The following is a 24,815-nucleotide window of genomic DNA, read 5'->3' as shown; positions in this document are numbered from 1 at the left end:
AACTTTAAAACTAGGTTTCAACTCTAAGTTAATCCCAAAACAAGGTGAGACTCTGGAATTAATATAGCAATTGTCTTTGATTCTCTCACCCTTTGGCAAAACATACAAATTTGAACAACTTTATACACAACTAACAACATTACTCTATTCTATTAAAAAAACAACAGTACTAAAAAATCATTAATACCCATTTTCAGGCACCAAAAAAGATATTTTGAACCATTTTTCAAGCATAAGAAACTAAAAAAAGAACCACAAATAAACCATGAACACAATAATAAAATTTAGTGTAAACTCATATTAGCAAAACAATGTTCCCAGTTTCTTAAAAACACAACATTATATTTCTAGAATTTCTTGTGAAGATTAAGCAACGAGACATACTAAAATTGATAGTGTTTTAATGGCAAATAATAAATCCAATGCAAAAAAAAAAAAGAAAGAAAGAGAAAAAATGGGAAAAGAATTTTTAGTTTACATTAAAAGTCTTGAAAAGGTATATTGATAAGATTGATTGTTTCGGATTTTACTCAATTTTCTTTTTCATTCTTGTACTATTATAGTTAAGTGTGTTTTTTTATGGTTGTGTTTGTGATGTAGCCAATGACTCTTTGGATTTTCTTTTAACCAGTAATAATTTTTTACACTTGTTACACTAAATTTGGCGTTTGTTTCTTAAAAATTTTACAATTTTTTTAAAAATTAAAGTTTATCATTTTGTAAATGTTGAGGGCTAATTTTATTGATTTTTTTAATTTAAACTAAAATGACAAATTTTGTAAACATTAAGGGCTAAATTTGTTGAAGTTTTTATATTTAAGATCAAATTGATAGAATGTGTAAACATTAGAGCGCTAAATTTGTTATTAGACCAATAAAGAAGCCTATGTTTCATCAAATTTCAAACAGTTGTTAATATTCGATGATGAAATTATTTGTTTTTGTATAGTATAGTGACCAAATAGAAAAACATTAAAAATTCAATGACCAAAATAAAATGCGGGCAATACTTTAATGACTATTTTTATACTTTACCCTAAAATTATTTATGCACATGGAGTTTTTTAGACTCTACAAATAGGTTAAAGGTGTGACATGTGTCCTATAGAGTATAATAAAAAATAAAAAATATTTTTTTTAAATATATAAATAAGTAGGACAATTGTCACACCCTTAATCCACTATAAAATTAAAAGAACTCTAAACACTATATATCAAATAATTATCCTTCTTTTTTAACATATAAAATTGATATTTTGATTTTTTTTTCCCGATATATTGATAATGGAAAGGATTTGATTCTTTTATTTAGACTCTGTTTGTTTGCCATGAAATCATTTTTTGGAAAAGCTTTTCAGCCTTTTCCAGTGTTTGTTTGGCTAAAAAGAATTTCCTAACGTAAAATGAATTACAAAACACGTGAAATGAGGCCTTTAATTTGGGAAAATGTCTTACTATTTTTATTTCAGTAAAACATTTTTAGGAAAAGAAGCCAAGAACTCTCAACACCTGATCTTCCCTTTTCCTTCCCCTTCTCCTTCCCCTTCCCCCATCCTTGACACCTCGATCTTCTGCTTGTCGTCAGCAACAATGATTCTCAACACCAGACGTTGGCGTTCATCTTTGATTTTCCTCATCTTCACCTTTCGTTGTCAAAATTGTCCTAATCTTCTTCTTTTTTTGTTCTTTTTAACTTGTTTAGATTTGTTTCACTTCGAAATGCTCACTTAATCTGTTTTAATTCTTCTTTAATTCTTTTTGTTGTTTTAATTTACTGTGAATTTGATTCAGAATTGAAGCTGTATTCCTTTTTTTTCAATGTTTGTGTGGTTGTTATTATAGATTATAGATTTGAGAAAAACCTTTTTGTTGTTTTTGGTACTACCTAATACAAGTTTAGATGAAGAAATTTCAGTTTAGGTCTTTTACTAATTGTAGTGTTTTGAAATTAGAATTGCTAGTTGCTTAAGACTTTGCATTTCTATGAGAAGCAATGTTCAATGCTTGACTATCTCGTGGATGTTGATAATGGAAATTTATGGTTCTATAATTTGTAAATTGAGAGGCTTCTATTATTGTGTGTTTTAAGGGGGCAGATTGATGGCCTTGAGCTTATAGACTCTGAGAATTTTACATCCCATGCTGTGATGGAGGTAGTCGGGTCATGCCTCACAAACAAGTATTCCGAAGGACTACCTGGTAAAAGGTATATACTATGTATAATTGACCAAAGTGAAAAGAGATTTAATTCTATTTTTGGTTTTGATTTAATTGATTGTAGCCAATGATCTTTTTGTTTATTGTAGGTTTTATGGTGGCAATGAGTACATTGATGAACTTGAAATACTTTGCTAGAAGAGGATTTTGGCAGCATTTCATTTGGATGAAAATAAGTGGGGCATTAATGTTCAACCGTTGTCTGGTTCTCCAGCAAACTTTGAGGTTTATACAGCTATTCTTAATTCACAAGATCGAATAATGGTAATATTCTTTTGCCTGTTTTAGCTTCCGTAAATTAGTGTTTTTCTGCTAGATGGTACTCAAATAAATGATTTCTTAATATAACTGGTATAGGGTCTGGACTTACCTCATAGAGGGCATTTGTCACATTAATTTATGACTCCTAAAAGACGAGTATTTGGAACATCAATCTATTTTAAGTCAATGCCTTATCGACTTGATGAATCCACAGGTTATTCATCATTGTTTGACTTACTGAGTTTTAGTGGTTGGTATGTTTGCTTGGTGGTTGATTCAATCTGATAGAAATATAGAACAGGCCTTGTTGATTATGAAAAAGAAAAAGGAAATCTATTTTTACTCCAAAATATGTGATGAGTTTCCAATACTTTGGTGGTTAATTTCTTTCACAATGATTTCAATATCCTTTCAGTGTCTTATGGAGCACTTTTCTTGTTTATAAGAAAATTTTTAAATTTGATGTATGGTTTTGTTTCACCTTCATCTTACGTATGATTACTATTTCTTTTTTCTCTGGCATGACATTGACTAACAGCATGATTTTCAATGATGTCATTGATGCTAATCCCCCTTTCCTGAAAAAAAAATAATCGATGCTAATTGTGTTGTTAAATGTAACACCCCAAACCTGGCCCAGACGTTATGGCCGAATCTGACATGCCACATTGGAGTTGAAAACCCATGTTCCGTTTTAGTGTTTTAAAAACCATATATTTTGTTGAGTTAACAAAGTGAATGGAAGCTGGGCACCAGGTAGGTATCCGAGACAGAGGAGGTGAGCCATGAAGGCTACTTAAGTACCAAGCTCTTCGATCGGATCCAATCCTAGACATGCCCACGACCATTGCCACACTTTGTTATATCGAGTTTAAATTTGTTTAAGTGGACGTCTTTGATAAATCGAATAATCGTGGTGTTGTGATATTTTGAAATCAAGTATCGTTTTGAAAACACGTCCTAAGTCTAGCCCATTTGTATAATTATCAACCAGTTTTAAAATTATTACAAGTAAAATAATCCCGAAAAGAAGTAAAAGAAAAGTTAAAATGGCCTTATTACAACCCAAGAATAAATAATAATTAAAGGAAATTTAAAGAAAACCAATGCTTATTTAAAAGCCCAAAGGCGATCACCGTGGCCACTCTGAATCCCCTCCGGCTCCAAGTCCCTACATCAAGGCTCACCTGCAAGGTTAAGGAAAGGGGGTGAGTTTGGAAACTCAGTGTGCAACAAGCCCCTTTCAGAGCCCAAAACAATATCAGCCTGCTGGGCCTTAGCCCAAGTCCAATCTCAATATGTATATACTGGGCCGTAGCCTTTTCATAGATCATATAACTGGGCCGAAGCCTTTTACTGTAAACGGTTTGGCCCATAGGCCCATTTCAATATCACATGTATCGTCAATGAAAACAACAAATGAATGCAAGCCTATTTTGGGAGACTACTCGACCCACCATCTGCTACTCTCCACCCGTACCAACCAACACACCATGTGGGGAATAACTCAACCCACCCAACCATAACTCTCCACTGGCAGCATAGTTGCTTTATCATATAACTGGAGGCCTAGCCTCTTTTAAAAACTGGGGCAAAAGCCCTTTTAATAACTAGGGCATAAGCCCTTTTAATAACTGGGGCAGAAGCCCTTTTGATAACTGGGGCAGAAGCCCTTTTAATAACTGGGGCATAAGCCCTTTTGATAACTCGGGCAGAAGCCCTTTTAATAACTAGGGCATAAGCCCTTTTAATAACTAGGGCATAAGCCCTTTTGCACTTCCTTCATCCATATAAAAACCCAACCCAATGCATTTATGAATACCTCATGTGCATATCATACATATCATGTGCATATCATACATGTCATGTGCATATCATACATACTATGTTTATCAAAATCACATGTATTAAATTCATATATAAACCCTAGGGGTATAATGGTCATTTTTACCTAGGGGCAAAACGGTCATTTTCATATTATAAGGGTAATTCTGTAATTTTACCGAAAATTAGGGTTTCTATGTTCATTAACGGTTACTAACAATTCATGAGTGCAAACAGTGATTCTGGCCCATTTTTAGCGAAATTGAGTTATTGGGACTAAAACCCTTAATAGGCCCTACATAGCCGATTTTGTCATCTAGGCCCATTTAGCCTATATTCCATAACGGTTTTATCAGTCTCGATGCAAAATTTAACAGGTTTTCATTTTCCACCAATTTTTACCCAAATGGGCCCGAAAGCCCATTGGCCCTACTTCAGCCCCTCGAGGCCCAACTTACCGTGAAAGCTAAAAATCACGCTCTTACCGTTTCCAATGTTTCTGATTATCATCTCAACGAATCTACCTAACTAATGAGCGTTCGCTTGCTTACACATCCTCGAAATGCCAGAATTTCGGTATTTCGGCTTTTCGGCATTTATCGCTTTAAGCTATGAAAAAAGGTTCGTTACACACCTGTTTTGCGATATTCCTCGACGAGATCTCCTACACGATTTCTCCTATAATCAACCGTTAATAGATCATCTCACAATAATTGAACCAAATCAAGAACCATCCAATATTAACACTTACACATTCGGCCACCATCCATAATGGCTTTAGGCACCTTACCTTTGCCGAGATTTATGACGAGATCTAGCCACTCCAGTGATCCAAGCTAATCCAAATCGACACTACGCCTTGCTGCTCCTCCACTATAGAAACCATAAAATATTAAAAGAAGAACCCCATAAAGCCTATACCCATATTCGGCCACCCCCTAAACTAGAGGGGTTTCGGCTTTTGGCCACTAGTTACTCTAGGAATCGTTTAGAGTTCGAGCACTTACCACAGTCTTTCTCCTCTTGAATCCATTATGCCTAAAAGATGAGAGAATTGAACACCAACAAGTGAAAATGAAATAGAGAGTTGCTGGTCAACAAAGATTCGGCACCCCCTAGCTTCACTGATTTCGACTTTTGCGGTATTTCGGCAGAAGTGGAGATGAAGGAAAGAAACAATGGATGAATAGAGGAAAATAGTGGGCTGGTTTGAAAGAAGGAGAAGGAAGAAAAGGTGAATGGAGAGATAATAGATTCGGCTGCAAAAAGAAAAAAAAAGAGAAAAGACTAACCTAAAGGGAGAAAACGGCACACAAGTACCTAAGTGCTGAAAATCCCTAACTAAACCCCCTTTGCCAAAAATCCCCTCTCCAATCTCCCTTATTCGGCCAACTCTATCTTCATATCAAATCCCTAAAATCTCTCCCCTTATCCCTCCTTAATCCATGCACTTGACTAATTCAAACTCCTCCAACAGAATCCACCTGGGTTCCAACACTTACCCTTCCTGCACATAAAAATAAATTACCCTTATTTGCCAACACAGGGAATCGATCCCATGTCTTCCTTTAAGCTCCACACGCCACCTTTTTAAGAGCTTAGTGGCGTCACCCTTGCCACTTTACCAAAGCTCTTTTTGTGATACATTTCTCCCACAACTTTACATGAGGTCACCTAGCCAGAACCCCTAACTCTTAAGTCCAAATTTTGAAAATTCTACCGGGTTTTGGCCAACACATGGGCCTTCCATAAGCCCATTTACATACTCAAATTATGAATTCCATAATCACATACCAAATTTTAGAAACTTACTTAAAATATCAAGAATCGCGAAAACCCGAAAATCAGGATGTTACACAAATGCTATTGAACACAAATATAGTGATTCTATTTAAATTATGATCTAACTGGACATTGATTAATGCATTATTTCTGAAATCCAAAACTAATGATTTGGTTCTTACTCACAAGTTATAAATTTGCTCTTTCAGATTGCATATTCCACTGCTGAGGTTGACATAGTAAAAATTTGTCAGTGAAGATTTGTTGGATTCGATGAAACCTTGGTTAGTATGTCTGGATTAATTGAAGGTCTTCCAGATGCTGTTGCCCTTAGATGCCTAGCATGAGTTCCCTTCTACCTATATCCTAAGTTGAAGCTTGTTTCCTATTCATGGAGAGCTGCCATTCGTGGCTCTGAGCTGTTCAAAGCTTAACAGGAGGTTGGCTCAATAGAGAAACTTCTTTGTGTATGTGCATACGATCCTTGATTCTTGTATAATTTGGATAATATTATTAATTTCTAGTATTAATTATGGTTTGGAAGCTAATTTATAATTATTCAATCCTTGTTTTTTTTTGTTTTTTTTATAACACAATTAGAAATAATTTATTTGAATTTGGTTGTTTTCAATTTATGACGGTTAATATTCTAGCTTAATAATTGAGAATTATTATATATTTAATTTGATTTATTTATTTTTAAATAAATCATTGCAATATATGTAAAAATAATTTAAAATATAAATTTATTAATATATATATTAAACTCAATTAAACAATGAAAAGATAATAAATTCTTAAATATATATTTGTTTAATTTAAAACAGTTTTTATGAAATATTTTCAGAAAATCTGCCAAACAACAGAGAATATTTTACACAGATTCATCCAAACACCAGAAAAGTAAATTATTTCCAGAAAAGTAAGTTATTTTCCAGAAATTATTTTTCGGAAAATATTTTACTGGCAAACAAACGGAGCCTTAAATTCGAATTTCATATCTAAAATCTATTTGTAAAATCTATTTGTCACTCAAAACTGATGCTTGTTAATAGTTATCTTATATTAACTATGGTCTATGGGCTAATTATATATCATTTTGTGATCATATTTATTGAAAATAAAAATGATTATATGTTATCAATAAGTGTTCAGTGTATTGTAATTAGTAGTTGAGGGTTCAATCCCCATTCTGGGTATGAATTAATTTTAAAGCTCGTTACTTACATTTACCCCTTAATGAATTTATAGAATGCGAATAATTAGTTATTAGGCTTGTTCCAGTAAATACTTTAAGAAATAAAAAAAATTACACGTTTAAGGAGAAAATAAAAAAATGTTAAAGATTGATACTATTAAGAGGGACAACCATAAACATTTAACATTGATTGCAAAATGGACATAAAAAAATTATATTATATGTTTATTTGTGTCAACAATGATTTGTTAGATTGAACAAATATTTAATTTTTAATTCAATCAAATTAAATTTTATCGTGCCAAGACTAGTTTGGAGTGGATAATTTGTTTGCTCTTTAGATGGCATAAGTTCAAATCATGTAATTTTCTCTTTCTATTAATTCTCTCTCTCTTTCTTTTCTTTATTCACTTCATATGTAGTTTTTTTCTAGTTTGTAAATTTATTTTGTAAGTATTTTTGTTACCTTCATAAATTGTGATAGACATATGATGGTGTCTATCGTCGTTAAAACTCCATCTGCTATCAGTATTTTTTCTTGAAAAGTAGGTGACTCTTTCTCGACTTCTTAATCTATTTATGTTTTAAAAATAATTCAAAATAATAAATTATTTCATGAGTCAGTTTCAATCTGTGTTGTCTTAAACTTTATTTTTATTATTATTTAATAAATCTTCATATTTAAAAGTTTGAAAAAGATAAATAATTTATTTCAAATATACATTTTAAACAAAATCAATTTAAAATTTTAAAAAATAATCCATAAGAAGTTATCTAAATGCTTAGGTTGTTGCAATATTTTTATTAAATAAAAAATTAATAGAATTTCAAACTCATTAAAAGAAATTTTTATTTTGATTTATATGGACTAAATTGTGTTATTAGTCACGTAAGTTGTAAATTTAATATTGATATTTTAATTTGATTAGTTTTAATTTTTAAATTTTTTAAATTTAAAAAATTTAATTCTAATTAAATGATAAATTTTAAATTTATTAATTATTTTTTAAAATTTAATGTGATAAATGTATTATAATATCACTTTTATTTATTATTTTTACATATTACTAAAAAAATAGATAGGAGAACAATATAACTTTTTTTTTCAATTTAATTTATTTATTCCAATACCAAGCGTGAAGCAGTGTACAATTCTAGATCCTTCTATACCAAATTCCAAAGCGAGTGAAAATAAACACCACCTCTCACTTACCTCTCAAAAGAGTTTCAACTTTAGATCTGGACCGTCCATTATTCCCTTATATAAATAGGTCTCTTACAACACGTATTCTTCACTTAAGCCCTTCTGTGTTTCTCTCCATCTAGCCGTCTCGCGTGCGCCCTGTGGCTCTCTTCAACCCTCGCATATCTCTTCAAGATCTGTCAGTTCTCTCTCTTTTAAATCTCATACTTTTTCTTCTATGTTCTTAATTTTTTGTTGGTATTTATTGATTTTTTTGTTTGATTTTAGGATCTGATCTGACAAAAAAATGTTCGGGAGAGCACCAAAGAAAAGCGATAATACTAAATACTATGAGATATTGGGAGTGCCCAAAACCGCTTCCCAAGATGATTTGAAGAAGGCTTATAGAAAAGCTGCAATTAAGAATCATCCTGATAAAGGCGGTGATCCTGAAAAGGTTGATTTTTTTCATTGATTCTTGGGTTGATTTTGTGGTTCAATAGTCTGGGTTTTGTTTGGTTTTGTTGATTCTTCGTGTTGAGTCAGCGACTTATGAACTGATCTATTGGCTTATGCTTTGATTTAGTTCTTTTTTTGGATTTCATGCTTTGTTTTAAGTAATTGGTCAACAATTGGGTTAAGAGGTTGATAAAATTGAAGTCCCATTAGCTATAGAATGGATTGGTTCTTTGTATGTCTGTTGTTGACTTGTACAGAAAGTAGCTTGTTTGGTTATGCTTGTTTTTGAAACGATTAAAATTATGGGTTTTGAGCTATGTTGCTCTGACTTTGACTTGGATGTGAGTGTTTGGATGGGGGTATATGGCTGATTCGGGTATGTTCAATTTCTCCTTCTAAGATTATGGTTGTGTTTTTGCAAATTGTTAAAAATTTGGGTTAAGATTTTTAGAATATGTTGAGGTTTTTGACTTGTCTAGAAACTGGGCATGGCTGTTTGTATTGTGTCATTCATAGTCGTGTTTAAGTTATAGACGATTTGATAAGGATTGTGTGCTGTGTGTTTGGAATTCAGTTTAAAGAGTTGGCTCAAGCTTATGAGGTGCTGAGTGACCCAGAGAAGCGTGAGATATATGATCAGTATGGCGAGGACGCCCTTAAAGAAGGAATGGGTGGAGGCGGTGGTGCCCATGATCCATTTGATATCTTCCAATCCTTCTTTGGTGGCAATCCTTTTGGTGGTGAGGCTTCAAATTAATACTGTTTCTATTTTGTTGATTAGTTTTTTTGTTATTTATTAAAATTTGTTAAGATTTGAGCTAAAATCCTTGTTGCTTGTTCAGGTGGTGGTAGCAGCCGAGGCCGAAGACAAAGAAGGGGAGAGGATGTAATTCATCCCCTAAAGGTTTCTTTGGAAGATCTCTATAATGGGATTTCCAAAAAGCTTTCTCTTTCACGCAACATAATTTGCTCCAAGTGCAAGGGGTGAGTACTTCTGTTGAGTAACATCTGTGGAGTGGCATAGCGGTTCGACTGTTTTTATTTGGTCCATGTTAACAGAAAATGTTTTAAAATTTGCAGGAAAGGGTCTAAATCAGGTGCATCAATGAAATGTTCTGGTTGTCAAGGTTCAGGAATGAAAGTCTCCATCAGACACCTTGGTCCTTCCATGATCCAACAGATGCAGCACCCTTGCAATGATTGTAAGGGTACTGGTGAGACCATCAACGATAAGGACCTTTGCCCCCAATGCAAAGGTGAGAAGGTTGTTCAGGAGAAGAAAGTCTTGGAGGTTAATGTTGAAAAGGGTATGCAGAACGGACAGAAGATTACTTTCCCTGGAGAAGCAGATGAAGCAGTAAGGATGAAAATTTTCTCTCTTGTTTTTTTTTTTTTTTTTTTTTGCAATTTTAATAGGCTTGCATTTTGTTGCACATCGTTGAATCCAGCTTTCTTGCTGTTGCTAACTTGATTGTTTGCTAATTGTTTGCAGCCCGACACAGTTACTGGGGATATTGTATTTGTCCTCCAACAGAAAGATCATCCAAAATTTAAACGAAAGGGTGATGACTTATTTGTAGAACATACGTTGACACTTACTGAGGCAGTTTGCGGCTTCCAGTTTATACTGACCCACCTAGATGGTAGGCAACTTCTCATTAAGACCCATCCTGGTGAAGTGGTTAAGCCTGGTAAGTGTCTAATTTCTGGCATCTTGCATAAACTGCTGCATTTTTTATTTATATGATGAATGTCTGCATTTTCAATATTTTTGAGTGGTATTGATGTCTATCATCAGACTTCAAATGAACCCTGTTCATGTGTTTGTGGGTATTGATCTTTCTAATTGATGTTTGTTTAATGATCCCTCGTTTGTTAATTGACAATGATCTTTTTACTGGCGTGTTAAGTGATATGGTATTGATCTTTACTTTTGTTTTGTATACCTTAGATCAATGCAAGGCCATAAATGATGAAGGGATGCCTATGTATCAAAGGCCATTCATGAGGGGTAAACTATACATTCACTTTACCGTTGATTTTCCTGACTCCTTGGCCCCCGAGCAGTGCAAGGCACTCGAGGCTGTGCTACCTTCGAGGGCCTCAGTCCAGCTGACAGACATGGAGCTGGATGAGTGTGAGGAAACAACTCTATATGATGTCAACATTGAGGAAGAGATGCGTAGGAAGCAGGCGCAAGCAGCTCAAGAGGCTTATGAGGAAGATGATGACATGCATGGTGGTGCCCAAAGAGTGCAATGCGCTCAGCAATGATCGGTGGCAGACGGTAAGGAATGGAATGTATGATTGTTTAACAAAAATTATTTGAAAATACCATTCTGGATATGGTTGTTTGCTTAGACCATTTCTTCTAGAGTGCTATCTGCTTTGGTAACTGGTAAAGTGTATGGAAAGATTTAGCGTTGGAACTTGACCTATTTGTTTATGGTATACAACCTATTGCTTCTTGTGAGCTTAGTTTTTTTAGTTTTGATTTTATATTTGAATTTGAGAAATCATTTAGGGATATTTTATGATTTGAAGGTGTTCATTGTTCCGATTTGATTCGGGTCATTATAAGATGTTTGGTTATATTCATTTTCTCATACTAATATTATTTTTCCTAAGTGAAGCATTTAATCAGCTTTAAAATATATTTTGTATATCTTAGATTGATATATTTTTAAATAAATAGGTTAATCGAAGTAGGGCATTGGACATATTTGTTTTCTGTGTATGAATTTGTTACTTTGTTTAATGTTTTCGTAGAATATACTTAAGCCATTTAGCTCTTGAATCGCATCTTATCTCCCAATTGGGTATTGATACCTATAATTTTTATTACACTAGCGTAAATGTCAAATTTTCGGCCAATGAGATATTGCCATGTCAGCCAGCCTATTTTTTATTCGCACTAAAATCTTAAGAATTTTCCTGCTATTGAGTTTCTATTCAAAATTGAGTCGATAAACCGATTTCTTTGGTCGTAAAAATTCAATAAATCGAATGGTGAGATAAGTTAGAGATTACTTGGCCACTACAGTAATCGGTGTAGTGAAATTAAAATTAATTAATGTGACTAATAAAAGAATGTGTGTTTAGTTTTGATATTCAATTGGTAAACATTATTATATGATTTTATATTGAGTTAATTATTTATATTTAATTATAATATTTTGCAAAATGTAGCACAAAATTTTGGTACAAGGTTAGTGGGAAAGAATATCTGTGGTGCAGTAAAAGGATTTCACTGTGATCATCCAGACTGTTGTTCTAGTGAGATTACATTAAAAAAACATTGAAACGTGGTCTCAGTAGAACCCAAACGAAGCTTAAGTCGGGTAGAGGGGAGGATTAATCCTAAAGCTACTATATATTATCCGTTTTAATGTCTTTTGACTATTTGGTGAACGATGAAACCATTTAATTGGGTTCCAGCTCAGAATTATTTAAAAAAAAAAAAAGAGTTCTGGTCTTAGTCTGGTTATGAACATCTTCATGTGTGTCTACTTTTCGTATGGCTTACTTCTTTTAAAGTTTTTATATAGAAAGTTGTTCAATATATTGCAACTACAATCTTGGAACATGATATTGTGGTTTAACATATTGTAATTTATGATTATCCCTAGTTTTTCTGTAAAAATTCTAGGCGATATGTCGAATATGGAATCAATGATATGTTTACGATTTGGTTTGGTCTAACCATTTTTCAAATGTCACGCTACCCAAACCTTCTTTACCTCTTACTCTACGAGGGTAAAAGTAAGACGAACAACTTTCCGGTCTCTTTGAAAACTACCACTAACAGTTTATCCTTGTACTTCCTGTACAAGAATGTTCATAAGTATATGTTGTCCATGTGGACAATGAGCAGTTCGGTCCATATCCGGTGTGGGCGTTAGAGCATTGAAAGGACCTTTCCCTAGTACGAGAGGACCGGGAAGGACGCACCTCTGGTGTACCAGTTATCGTGCCCACGGTAAACGCTGGGTAGCCAAGTGCGGAGCGGATAACTGCTGAAAGCATCTAAGTAGTAAGCCCACCCCAAGATGAGTGCTCTCCTATTCCGACTTCCCCAGAGCCTCCGGTAGCACAGCCGAGACGGCAAGGGGTTCTCTGTCCCTGCGGGGATCGAGTGACAGAAGTTTTGAGAATTCAAGAGGTCACGGCGAGACGAGCCGTTTATCATTACGATAGGTGTCAAGTGGAAGTGCAGTGATGACTTGAACCTTGTTCCTACATGACCCGATCAATTCGATCAGGCACTCGCCATCTATTTTCATTGTTCAACTCTTTGACAACACGAAAAATCTATTGTTCAACTCTTTGACAACATGAAAAAACCAAAAGCTCTGCCCTCCCTCTCTATCTATCCATGGGATGGAAGGGCGGAGGCCTTTGGTGTCCCCTCCAGTCAAGAATTGGGGCCTCATAATCACTAGCCAATATGCTTTTCCTTTTCTCGCACGCCTTTCTTCGTTCATGGTTCAATATTCTGGTGTCCTAGGCGTAGAGGAACAACACCAATCCATCCCGAACTTGGTGGTTAAACTCTACTGCGGTGACGATACTGTAGGAGAGGTCCTGCGGCAAAATAGCTCGACGCCAGGATGATAAAAAGCTTAACACCTCTCATTCTTATTACTTTTTCATATTGAAAAAGTAATAAGAATGAAAAATGAAAAGGTCGTCTTATTCAAAACCCCAATTATGAAATCCCCTCTCTCCCACTTCACATCTCGGAACGCACCGTTCTTATAGAGAGAAAGGCACTTTCGTGTTTGAACATTTCAATAAGTGATGTAGATGTTTAAAATAAACAATGGAAGAAGCGCACTCTTCGAAATAAATTAGTGTTGAGATATTAACTGTTGTAATGATCTGTTTTTTTTGTCGGTATTGAAAAATTAAATTTTGGGACTTAAATTTTTTGAACTAAATCATTTCAAAAAATTAAATCTAGAGATCTTCGAGACAAATATGGGAATAAATGCTTAAGTATTTTGTTTATCTACTAACCAATCCATCAATTAATTCTAGCCATTGAATGTGTAGATCTTTAATTTATTTAATTAATCTTTAAGAAGCCTTTTCCACATTCTTCTCCTCCATTTAGTTCTTCAAGAAAAGAAAAAACAGAAGAGAACTTTTCATGATCTCCTCTTTTTAAGTCGTGAGTCATCTTCAAGTTGAATTTTAGTTAAATTAATAGCTTAAATAGTAAAGTGTAAAGCCATTCAACTAGAAGTAAAGTTTCAAAGGAAAAGAAAATGTTTAGATGAACATGGTTTATGGTTCAAGTTTAAGTGTGTTTTTGGATAGCTTGAATCTTTTAAATTATAATACAAGTGAACGAATTAGATTTAAAGTAAATAATTTTGAATTATGTGAATCAAATGTTAAGATTTTAGGAAGTCAAAGCTAAGTTTATTATCTCATGTGTAGTTAAATGAATTCTTTGTCTGATTGCATGTATCCAACCTTGTTTCTACTGTTTGAATTGTTAAATGTAGTTAATGATGTTATGCATTTAAATGTTATTACATCTTAAGAACTATATATGATTCATGTTTGTTATTAGTTATAATTTCATGTTAAGAACTATATATGATTCATGTTTCAATGGTGATATACTATAGCGATAGGTTTATGATGTGATGGGATGGTTCTTGGTGAATAATGATGTTAATCAACGTTTATGGGATATATTTGAATATTAAATGTTAAATTAAACGATGTCAATTCGAGTATAGTTGGTGTACTAAAGGATTTATTTGTGTCAAAAGGAAATTTTGACGCTTATGAGTATATTATTTGGCACTTCTGTGCAATATTAAGCTCTTGTCAGCATATCACTTGACACTTGTGTGTGCATTTTATACTAGCACTTGTGTGCATATTTTATAGTGTTAGGATATCAATGCATTGTCTGTATCATTGTGGAGTGTCAGGGGATACCAGTGCTTTTATACTCAATTGGCGCTTGTGCAGATCATAGTGAAATGTTAGGAGATATCGGTGCATTTATACTATAATTCAAAATTAAATTATAAGAGCTTTCAGATAACAATTTAATAGTATAGTAGAAAAGAAAATGTATTTCCATCCATTTAAAAGTTCATTCAAAATCGTTATCTTATATAAATTACCGTTCTAAACCCAACACAACCAGGAATGTTATTTTACCATATTTATTTTAAAACTTATATATATATATTGTATAAGCTGGAATGTTAAAAAAAATTCTAACTGACAAAAATAGTTTTATTGTTAAATACGTTTCAAAATTGTCATAGTAAATATTTTTTATTATTAATAAGAAGAGTAAACTATAAAAATAGTTACTTTTGTTTGTCCTAGTTTATATTTTAGTCACTTATGTTTGAAATGTTTCGTTTTAATCGCTTACGTTGTCATTTTGTTATGAAGTGGTCACTTTACCTTTAAACTCTGTTATCTCCCTAACGGCGATCCTACGAGGCAGTCCAAAAGAATTTTAAATGTCAACTTGGATGTCCAGTTGTTAGGATGAAAATAGGTTTTTAATTAGATAAATTTAATTTAAATTGTCATGTACGACATTCAAGTTGGCATTTAAAACCCATTTGAATTGTCACGTAGGACCGCCATTAGGGAGGTAATAAAGCTTAACGGTAGAGTGACCACTTCGTAACAAAATGATAACGTAAGTGACTAAAACGTAACATTTCAAACATAAGTGACTAAAATGTAATCTAAGAAAAACAAAGATGACTATTTTTGTAGTTTACCCTAATAAGATTCACTCAATTTGTAAAAATATTTTAATTTTATTAAAAAAATTATTAAATAAATTTGTTTGATAATAAATAAAGGGTTAATATTTGGTACGTGTATTTAACAAGTGTCCATTAAATCATCTGAACAAAGAAAATAATAAGTGGTAATCAAAAAAGAAAATAATTCTCAAAAAGAACTAAAAGGAAGACTAAAATTCTTCCAAAAAATCCATTCAAGTTACCAGAAAGACCAAACAACAAAACTCATCCTGAGAATTAAAATCCATTAATGGAGGGCGAGTCAGGAGGGGAGATTGAGGTTATCCTTCAACAAATAAATAAAATTCTCAATCCAAAAAACAAGACCCAGATAAGCAAAAGCTCATGGCAACTCTATGAAACAATGGTCTGATGCTGGGAGATCGATGACCCCTAAAGGCGTCTCTTCAACCTAGAATCGGTCCTCTATGTTTTTTAAACCTTTTGCCGCCATTGCATGTGCAACAGTATTTCCTCCCCTAGTGATGAAGTTAAAATGACATGCTAAGAAGCTTTGAGATAATGCTTTCACATCCCAAGTAACCAGTCGAATTTCAGAATAGTCCTCCTCTTTTGACTGTAATTTCAATATAATAGTCCTTGAATTGCTTTCTAGTACAACATGCAGAAAGCCCATTTCTTAAGTAAATTAGAGACCATGAAGTACAACTACCGCTTCAACCATAAATACCGAGCTAAATAAGTTATGAATTCTAAAACAAGAACCCATTATTTGACCCATTTTGTCTTGGATAATGATACCTAATGTTGCTTTTTGATTTGAAATCAAGTAACATGCATCAGCATTCATCTTTACCCAAAATGGAGGTGGAGGGGGCCCATCAAACCATTGTTAAGGGGTTTGGGTGCTTTAAAATTGAGGTCAGATCTCAATACTCCTGCCTGTATCCATGAATGAAGGTAACAACCTCATCAACACTTTGCGATTCCCTTTCGTGAATAGTTTATTTCGAGAAAACCAAAGGGCCTAAATTGTAATTGTAATGTCGTCTTTTCTTTTCCTATTTGCATGTTCGAAAAGCAGCATAACCACTTGAAAAAATTTGCATCCACAACATCATCAAGCCATTGAACCTCTAATTTTAACCAAACTTGTTTCACAAAATAACAGTCACGACTAACATGCAAATTAGATTCGCTATAAATTTGACAATAAGGGCACCGATTCTCAAATGAAATTCTTCTAAAATGAAGATTCTGTAGTGTAGGAATAAAATTGCGAGCAAATTTCCACGGTGAAGTAAAAAATTTTGATGGGCAATTTAAATTCCAAATTTGTTTATATGTATTGCGCTCAATTATATACAAATTTTATGACTCAACCAAAACTTTATAGCCACTTCTCATAGAATAAAATCTAGAATGCTCTCCAGACCAAATTAACTTATCAATTTGAAGGGTCAAAGTAAAGGAATACTCACAATCATTTTCGCCTCTTCCCCTGAGAAAGTCGAAATTAAAATCGAAAGCCCAGAACCAATCCTCCAACGTAGACCCAATCTCAATAGGCCTTTTGAACTCCATACGCTTCTCCAGACCAAGAATTGGTTTGAACCCAAAGGAGCCTCCAAAAAATTTGAATTATGATAATATTTTTCCCACATCGACTTCGCAACTATGGAGCCTGGATTCTCAAATAACCACCAGCCCTGCTTTGCTAACATAGCAATGTTAAATTTCAATAGATCTCGAGACACTATTTCGCCTTTTTCTTTTAGATAACATAGGGACTGCCTTGTGCACCAATGTATCCCTTTTTTCCCTGTCATTTTTTGCCACCAGAACCGAGACATTAAGGATTCAATCTCTTTGCAAAAGGAGCTAGACAACAAAAAGCAGGATATTGCAAACATTGGTATTGCCTGCAAAACCGATTTGATGAGAACTTCTCTACCTCTGATTTGTAGCACTTTCGAACTCCATCTGTTCAATCTTTTTACAAATTTTTCCTTCACATCTTTAAACTCTTTCTTCTTGTTTCATCCAACAATGGAAGGGAGGCCAAGATATTTTTTCGGGTTTATACTGGAATTCACTCCAAGGATTCGACACACATCATCTTTGTTTTCTTAGGACACATTTGAGTTGAAAAAAGTACATGACTAATCAAAAATTACTAGTTGGCCTGAGCTGCTCGCATAAGTCTCCAAAATCTCTTTAAGTACCATAGCTCCTGCTGCTATAGCCTCACCAGAAATTAAACTATCATCCGCAAAAAGCAGATGAGTAATAAGGGGGGCATATCTATTAACACGAGCTCCCTTTAATCTCCCTTGTTTTGAGGCCATTCGTAGAACAGCAGAGAGCCCCTCGCTGTACACTAGGAACAAATATGGACTAAATGGGTCGCCTTGTCGTAAACCTCTAGATGGATGGAACTGTTCTCCCACCTCACCATTTAGAACCACAGAATAAGAGACTGATTCCACACAACACATTATTTTCTGGATCCAGATTTCTGAAAAACCCATCTTCCTGAGTATAAGTTGAATAAATGGTCACTCAATCTATCATATGCTTTACTCATATCCAATTTAAGGGCAAATGAACCTAATTTCCCCAATCTCTTGTTTTTCACAGAATGCAAGATTTCATATGCTGCCAAGATGCTGTCTGAAATAAGCCTCCCTGGAACAAAGGCGTTTTGTGCCTCATCAATACAATAGTGTAGAACTGATTGAAATTTGTTCACTAGCATCTTTGAAAGAATTTTGTAAAGCATGTTGCACAAATTGATTAGTCTAAACTGACCCATGTTTTAGGGATTACTCACCTTCGGTATCAAAACAATGCGAGTCTGGTTTATCTCAGAAATGTCGTGGATCCCATTCAGTGCCGCAATACAATAATCTACTACCTCCTTTCCCACTATGTGCCAGAATCTTTGGTAAAAAATAACTCCCAAACCATCTTCACCTGAAGCCTTTAATGGACTCATGAATTTTAAAGCAATGCAAACCACCTCATTATCGGGGTGATGCACAGCTCAACTCCTAGCTAAATCTCATCCGCATTTGCTATTCCATTCAAAGAAAAGAGAGAACTAAAATAGTTTTTTTGCGTGTAGCGAATCATGAAATTTAAAAAGTCGTGTAACAAATATTTTCCCCAAATAAAATAAATAAATTCTATTTTTATATTCAAACTCTTTTTATTAATTTTAAATTATAAATGAATTTATTCGATGAAAAAAAAATGGAATATAGATTGACTTTTATTTCCATAAGTTTTATAAAATATTAAATATATTGATTTAATTTAATTACAAAATATATGATTATATACAATGTTGCTTGAATAGGATTGGACCGGCTAGAAGATCAGTCTAGAGAGTGACTTTAAACTGGTTAGATCGTAAATCGGTACGAAATAATTGAATCAATTAAAAAATCAATCGAATTTACGATTGAATCAATTGAACATATATTTTTTATTTTTAATAATTTTTAATCAAATCGATCAAACCAGATGAATCAATAACCTAATTGGTTAAACTATTAGTCCGGTTTAAAAAATATTGATTAAATATCTTTTTTAATATATAAAATAAGAAAGGTGAAGTAACAATATCAATATCTAAGTTCTGAGTCCACCATGTGTAAATGCATTTACACATAGTGGACTCAGAACTTAGAACCAAATTAATTTCTAGTTAAAATGATAAAATTATAAAATTGAAATTGATTATTGTTATATATATTTTAAAATTTTATATAAAAATGTATAAAAAATATAAACATATTATTTCGGGGTAAATAAATGTTATATTTTTATAATGAGTAAACTGTAAAAGTAGTGACTTTTATTTGTCTCATGTTATATTTTAATCACTTATATTTAAAATATTACATTTTAGTCACTTACGTTATTGTGTTGTAATATTTTAGTGATGAGCGTTAATTGTTGTTAATAGTGTAACAGTAAACTGACGTGACACGTTAAATCATCATTTCAAATGAAAAATTTAGATTAAATTATACAATTAGTCTCTATATTTTTTTCGTTTTAAGCTATTTATTTTTTCTTCTATATTCTTTGAACTGTCCTCTTTTTTTCTTTATTTTCTATACTCTTCTCCTTCTCCCTCTCTTTGATTGATCTTTCTAATTTAAATTGTTCAGAAACTAAAAGTATAGGGGCCAGTCAAAGAAAGGGAGAAGTAGAAGAAAATGAAAAAAAAAGAAAGAAAGTTGAAAGAATATAAAAAAAATTAAATTACTCAAAACAAAAAAATATAGGGACTAATTGTATAATTTATTTTGTTTGAAATGATGATTTAATGTGCAAAATCAGCTTATCCTTGCACCGTTAACGACAATTAATGGTTGAGTAACTAAAATATTACAATATGATAATCTAAGTGACTAAAATATAACATAAGCTAAATAAATGTGACTATTTTGATAGCTTAGGCTTTTATAATTTGATAATGAAACTGAAAAGCTGATAGTTCTAATTAAGTATAGATTCTTTTTTCTTATTCCAAAAGATACTAACTAGCAGTATAAAATTGAGTTCAGTTTCAAAGGTGTCCAATGAGTTACAGGTTGCTAAGCAGCAACATTATCAACACTGAGTGGAGTGCCCTTTTGAAACTTCAAAATTTCCCAAACTCCAACCATATTCCTAATTTCTTTTTGCTTAATAGGGTTCGGTGTTGCAGTAACAACTACAATAATTTGGAAATGGAGGATCTTGATCCCACTAAACTCATCGTTATCAATGATCAGCGGTCCCTCGACCGCAAGATTTCCGCCATTCGTAATGCTGGCCCTTCTAAACTCCAGGTTCTTCCTAAAAGATTTTCCAATATAATGTTTGTTCCTTGCTTTACATATTCCCTTGATTGCAATTACTCTTTCTTTTTCTTCTTCTTCTTCTTGTTGTTTTGATTTTCTTATAGTTGCCCTTTTAGCTTGCCATTTTTTGTTTTGAGGTTTTATTTTCGAATGATCAACAACCTGAACTATGTGTTCTTTGAGATATAAAAATTTCATGATTTTATACTTTCCTAAACCAATTATGTTGGAATTAAAAGACATTCCTTTTTATTCAATTAAGATAATTTTAAGTTTTGTTCAGATTTTTTTTTACAGAGAACATATAATTTTTATTGCATTTTATACAGAAAGCATATGATTTTATGCTTGTTTGGTTCATAATGTCAGGGTTTGAGTTTCAGGTGATTGCGGATTTTGATGCAACTTTGACAAGGTACTGGGTCAATGGGCTCCGAGGACAAAGTAGGTTTATCTTTATCTTACGATCATTAAGTTGTCTACAGGTTTCTGGTTTTTGTTTTTCCCCCTTCTAATATATTATGTATAGGCAGTCATGGCCTTTTGAAGCAAGGAAATCCAGAGTATGACGCCAAGAGGCAAGCATTATTTGAATACTATCATCCATTAGAATTCTCCCCGGTGATTCCACTTGAAGAGAAAACCAAACTCATGGAAGAGTGGTATGTTACTCAATCATCCATTATTTTAGACTTTTAGTAGCATTTGAGCATGTGAATGATAGGAATGGTTCATTTCATGATGCTTGATTATTCCTTCTTTTTTTTTTAAACAAGGACATAGAAGTTTTTAGCTTTGTGATCTCTGGATCTTGACTATGTTCTGAGCAAATGATGCTATTTATTCTAACCTACATAGGTGGGGGAAAACGCATGGTCTTCTTATTGAAGGAGGCCTTACATATGATGCAATAAAAAGCTCTGTTGCTAACTCTAATATTGCCTTTAGGGATGGTGTAGTTGAACTCTTTGAGTTATTGGAGGTATCTATTTCTCTCAACTTTCTTTTTTGGATTTTTTCTTTGTAGTTGTCATTTAGGTAAACTTACATTTTACTGGAAGAATCTAGATTTCAATTTCAGTACTATTTTCTTGATTCTTGAAAACTTTTTATTATGTTTATTAAGATCATAAATCTGTTAGATCTTTATGGAGCGAACTTAAGAGAATGGTGAACTTTATACACATTTGACTATACTCTTTTAAATAAATAGGTATAGTGAATCTTTATTAATTTTTATATGATGCTAGCCACTTCACACTCCTCAAAATTTTTGAAAAACCACATCTAAATACACTGCCCTAAATAGTTCTTCAAGAAGAAGCATTAGAATTGCTGAACGTATGAAACAGTGAACAGAAAGTTTTAACAGGATATTTTATTCATCATATTTTTGTGCATACTTAACAAAGAATTACTGTAGACAGTTCCCTTATTCTTTATCACACTGATTTGAGAAAACAAGTGCTCTCCAAGACTCCTGATGTTTACCAACTCTGATATTCCTTTCCCTTCATCCTGTCTTTTGATTTTGTCTTCAAGAATTCATGGTATAACTGGTAAATACCAAAGACCTCAGTTAGTTAAAAATAGGAAGATATTTTTCTGCCAAACACTAGCTAACTGTGTTTTGCTTTCTCTTTTTTAATTTGTAGCTGTTACAGTTTTCATCCATTCTAGTTTTTTAGTAAGGATGATACTATTGGGGTGAAGGCTATTTTATAATAGTCAAGTATGAGAAGAAAACCATAGCGTGTTCTATATCATTATATTCGCCCCAAATGCCAATTCCAATTCTTTATATCCAGTTAGTGTCGTTGGCATTATGATAGAGGATGGATTTCTGCTCTGCATCCTTAGGGTATTGATAATTGCTATTATGCCCTCACATGTGAAAATAGCCAGAACCCAGAATTTTAAAAAGTAGAGCTCTAAATTGGTAGCACTGATATACAATAGGGAAAACTGGAGGGTTTTAATATATCAAAAAAATATTTAAACCTATATATCTATGTTTATATGTATGCATGCATTATGTGTCTGCTTGTAAGGCTAGGATCTTTTTTTCTTTCAATTATGCCTCAATTTCTTTGTTTCATCTTGAATATTCAGGAGAAAGATGTCCCCGTTCTCATATTTTCAGCAGGGCTTGCAGATATTATAGAGGAGGTTAGCCTAGCAAAATTTTCCTTTTTCCAGACTTGTGGCCATCTATCAGAAGTAGCATTTGAGCCTTTTCCTGTCTAATCTGTTCCTCGTGCATTGTTGTATCTTTTTCTTATTATGTAAGGTCCTGAGGCAGAAAGTTCACAGATATTTTAAGAACATTAAAATTATCTCAAACCAGATGGTGTTTGATGACAGTGGTCGCCTTGTATCTTTCAAAGGTATGTTTTATTCGCATTGTCCTCTACTGAATCTATTGCAGCTAATGCATTAACAAATGCTATCGGCCCTTCTGCTTAATATTTGTAGTTTTTATTTGCTCAAGATATATCGTTGAACTATATTTTAGATTAATTGGTATACACATCAGTTATTTCTATTACCATCTTTAATTTGCATTTATCACTTGAGTCTTGAGAAACACTTGCGCTAGGGTGGCATCATGTTTTATGCAATTGACAGCTAGATAAATGATTGTATGAAATAGTTATGCCATGTCAGAAGGTCCCTTCAACTCAAATTATGTCACATAATCTGATTTTCAGAAGAAAAGTAAACTATTTATGATATTATATCTAATAATTAATGATAAATATATATTTCAGCAGTCCATTATTGATTCTTATGATAAAAAGTATACTTTTTAAAAAAACAAATTATGTGACTTGATTTGAATGGAAGGGATATATGTCAACATGGCATGGCATAACTGTTCCATACATTCCTTTATCTAACAACTTAAGGAAGGAAGAATCTTGATATGCCTTTCAAGATATTCATTTTTTTCAGAGTGAAAAAAAGTAATTGATGGATACTAAAAATGAGTTTTGAAAAACTTGGACCATCTATCTAGTCATCTGGTACGTTCATGCAATATGGTGTTTTGCAACATCATGGAATATTATCTAATGACTGTAATAATTGCTCTGAATGTTACTTTGTTCCGATTTGCCCAGGGAAGTTGATTCACAGTCTGAATAAAAATGAGCATGCTCTTGATATGGCTACACCTCTTCATGATCAAACGGGTGGCATTGACGGTGCTGTTGCAGACAATGCCTCAGTGAAGCAGAGGACTAATGTGCTACTTCTAGGTGATCATACTGGTGATTTGGGAATGTCTGATGGCTTGAATTATGAGAATCGTATATCTGTGGGGTTTTTGTAAGTAAAACATTCATATGTGTCTTTCATACTTGTTTATTTGTTTTTGTACTATACTGTGAAAGGCTATGTTGTTTCAGCATATATACAGAAATGGATATGAGGATATAAACCTTCCAAGAATCCTCCAAATTCACAGAAAAACCTCAGGGAAAAAAAAAGAATATACCCGTGCCGGGTTCATACCCATATCCGATACTCACAACTGAGTCCGACTAACATACCTTATAGGTGGCTAAAACCCTTTATCCCTATATTGCTCAGACTCTTCCTTTTGCGTGAAGTACCTGTGTCTGACTTATATTTGGATATGGATGTGAGGATATGACCTTCCAAGGGTCGTGGAAAATTTACAAAAAGTTATTGAAGATTTGGTAAGAATTTATGTAAACCGCTTATCTCCGTGAAATAACTTTTCAGGAATGACAACATTGAGAAGAATCTTGAGAGCTACCGCAAGGCTTTTGATATTGTTTACTTGGTAAGTATTAGGTTTTGATCCACCCCCAGTTCTGTTGGGTGTTAAAAGTGCCAAAGGAGGTAGTCCCCTTCATATATAACAGTAGATTGCTACAGTGATATGAAACAGTAGTTTATGAGGTTTTGCAGGGAGAAAACAAGAATGCTAATATGGAAGTTGATGATGTTTATTGTAGGATGACAGACCCATGTGGGGAGTGGTGGATCTTGCAGCTGAGCTGTGTTCAAAGTTTGATGGTTAACGCTATTCTCCTCATTCTTGTAACATTTATAAATCCAATCCAACACCCTTCTTTAGGCTAAATAGATCTTTGATTAGTTGTTGATGTTTATGTTGACCATTGTTGACTGGCATTAGTTGTTCCTTGATCGACTTTGACCGACGATTAATAGAAGTTAATCCTCTTAACTTTTATTTTGTTATTTAAAAAACACTTTTATCTTTAATTTTAATTTTTTGAAGA

General features: G+C 33.3%; 2 protein-coding genes and 1 long non-coding RNA gene across 3 annotated transcripts; 2 read left to right on the top strand and 1 right to left on the bottom strand.

Moving 5' to 3' along the window:
* Nucleotides 1-8,403: 8,403 nt before the first annotated feature.
* LOC107904379 (dnaJ protein homolog) lies at nucleotides 8,404-13,000 on the top strand. The gene is made up of 7 exons (XM_016830733.2): nucleotides 8,404-8,664; nucleotides 8,754-8,922; nucleotides 9,499-9,664; nucleotides 9,767-9,908; nucleotides 10,005-10,281; nucleotides 10,417-10,615; nucleotides 10,876-13,000. Exons 2-7 carry the CDS (start codon nucleotides 8,773-8,775, stop codon nucleotides 11,196-11,198), a joined length of 1,257 nt encoding a protein of 418 aa, XP_016686222.2. The 5' UTR covers nucleotides 8,404-8,664; nucleotides 8,754-8,772; the 3' UTR covers nucleotides 11,199-13,000.
* Nucleotides 13,001-16,978: 3,978 nt separating this feature from the next.
* LOC107904380 (uncharacterized) lies at nucleotides 16,979-18,827 on the bottom strand. Its single transcript, XR_001686211.2, has 2 exons — nucleotides 18,516-18,827; nucleotides 16,979-18,370 (listed from the first exon to the last, which is right to left on the bottom strand). It is a non-coding gene; the product is annotated as an uncharacterized lncRNA (long non-coding RNA).
* A 1,317-nt stretch (nucleotides 18,828-20,144) lies between these two features.
* On the top strand, nucleotides 20,145-24,766 carry LOC107904381 (7-methylguanosine phosphate-specific 5'-nucleotidase A). The gene is made up of 9 exons (XM_041112307.1): nucleotides 20,145-20,529; nucleotides 20,925-20,985; nucleotides 21,071-21,203; nucleotides 21,400-21,523; nucleotides 22,654-22,710; nucleotides 22,832-22,928; nucleotides 23,664-23,871; nucleotides 24,292-24,352; nucleotides 24,528-24,766. Exons 1-9 carry the CDS (start codon nucleotides 20,278-20,280, stop codon nucleotides 24,591-24,593), a joined length of 1,059 nt encoding a protein of 352 aa, XP_040968241.1. The 5' UTR covers nucleotides 20,145-20,277; the 3' UTR covers nucleotides 24,594-24,766.
* The last annotated feature ends 49 nt before the right edge of the window (nucleotides 24,767-24,815 follow it).

Source organism: Gossypium hirsutum, chromosome A05 (genome assembly GCF_007990345.1).
Source record: "Gossypium hirsutum isolate 1008001.06 chromosome A05, Gossypium_hirsutum_v2.1, whole genome shotgun sequence".
Classification (NCBI taxonomy): domain Eukaryota; kingdom Viridiplantae; phylum Streptophyta; class Magnoliopsida; order Malvales; family Malvaceae; genus Gossypium; species Gossypium hirsutum.
This window is presented reverse-complemented; position numbering and strand designations above follow the sequence as displayed.

Coding starts and splice junctions, on each gene's coding strand:
- LOC107904381 (XM_041112307.1), top strand. CDS start 20,278: ATGAGTTACAGGTTGCTAAGCAGCAACATTATCAACACTGAGTGGAGT. Junction 22,711..22,831: donor TTGCAGATATTATAGAGGAG/GTTAGCCTAGCA, acceptor TTATTATGTAAG/GTCCTGAGGCAGAAAGTTCA. Junction 23,872..24,291: donor CGTATATCTGTGGGGTTTTT/GTAAGTAAAACA, acceptor ATAACTTTTCAG/GAATGACAACATTGAGAAGA.
- LOC107904379 (XM_016830733.2), top strand. CDS start 8,773: ATGTTCGGGAGAGCACCAAAGAAAAGCGATAATACTAAATACTATGAG. Junction 9,665..9,766: donor TGGTGGCAATCCTTTTGGTG/GTGAGGCTTCAA, acceptor TTGCTTGTTCAG/GTGGTGGTAGCAGCCGAGGC. Junction 9,909..10,004: donor ATTTGCTCCAAGTGCAAGGG/GTGAGTACTTCT, acceptor TAAAATTTGCAG/GAAAGGGTCTAAATCAGGTG.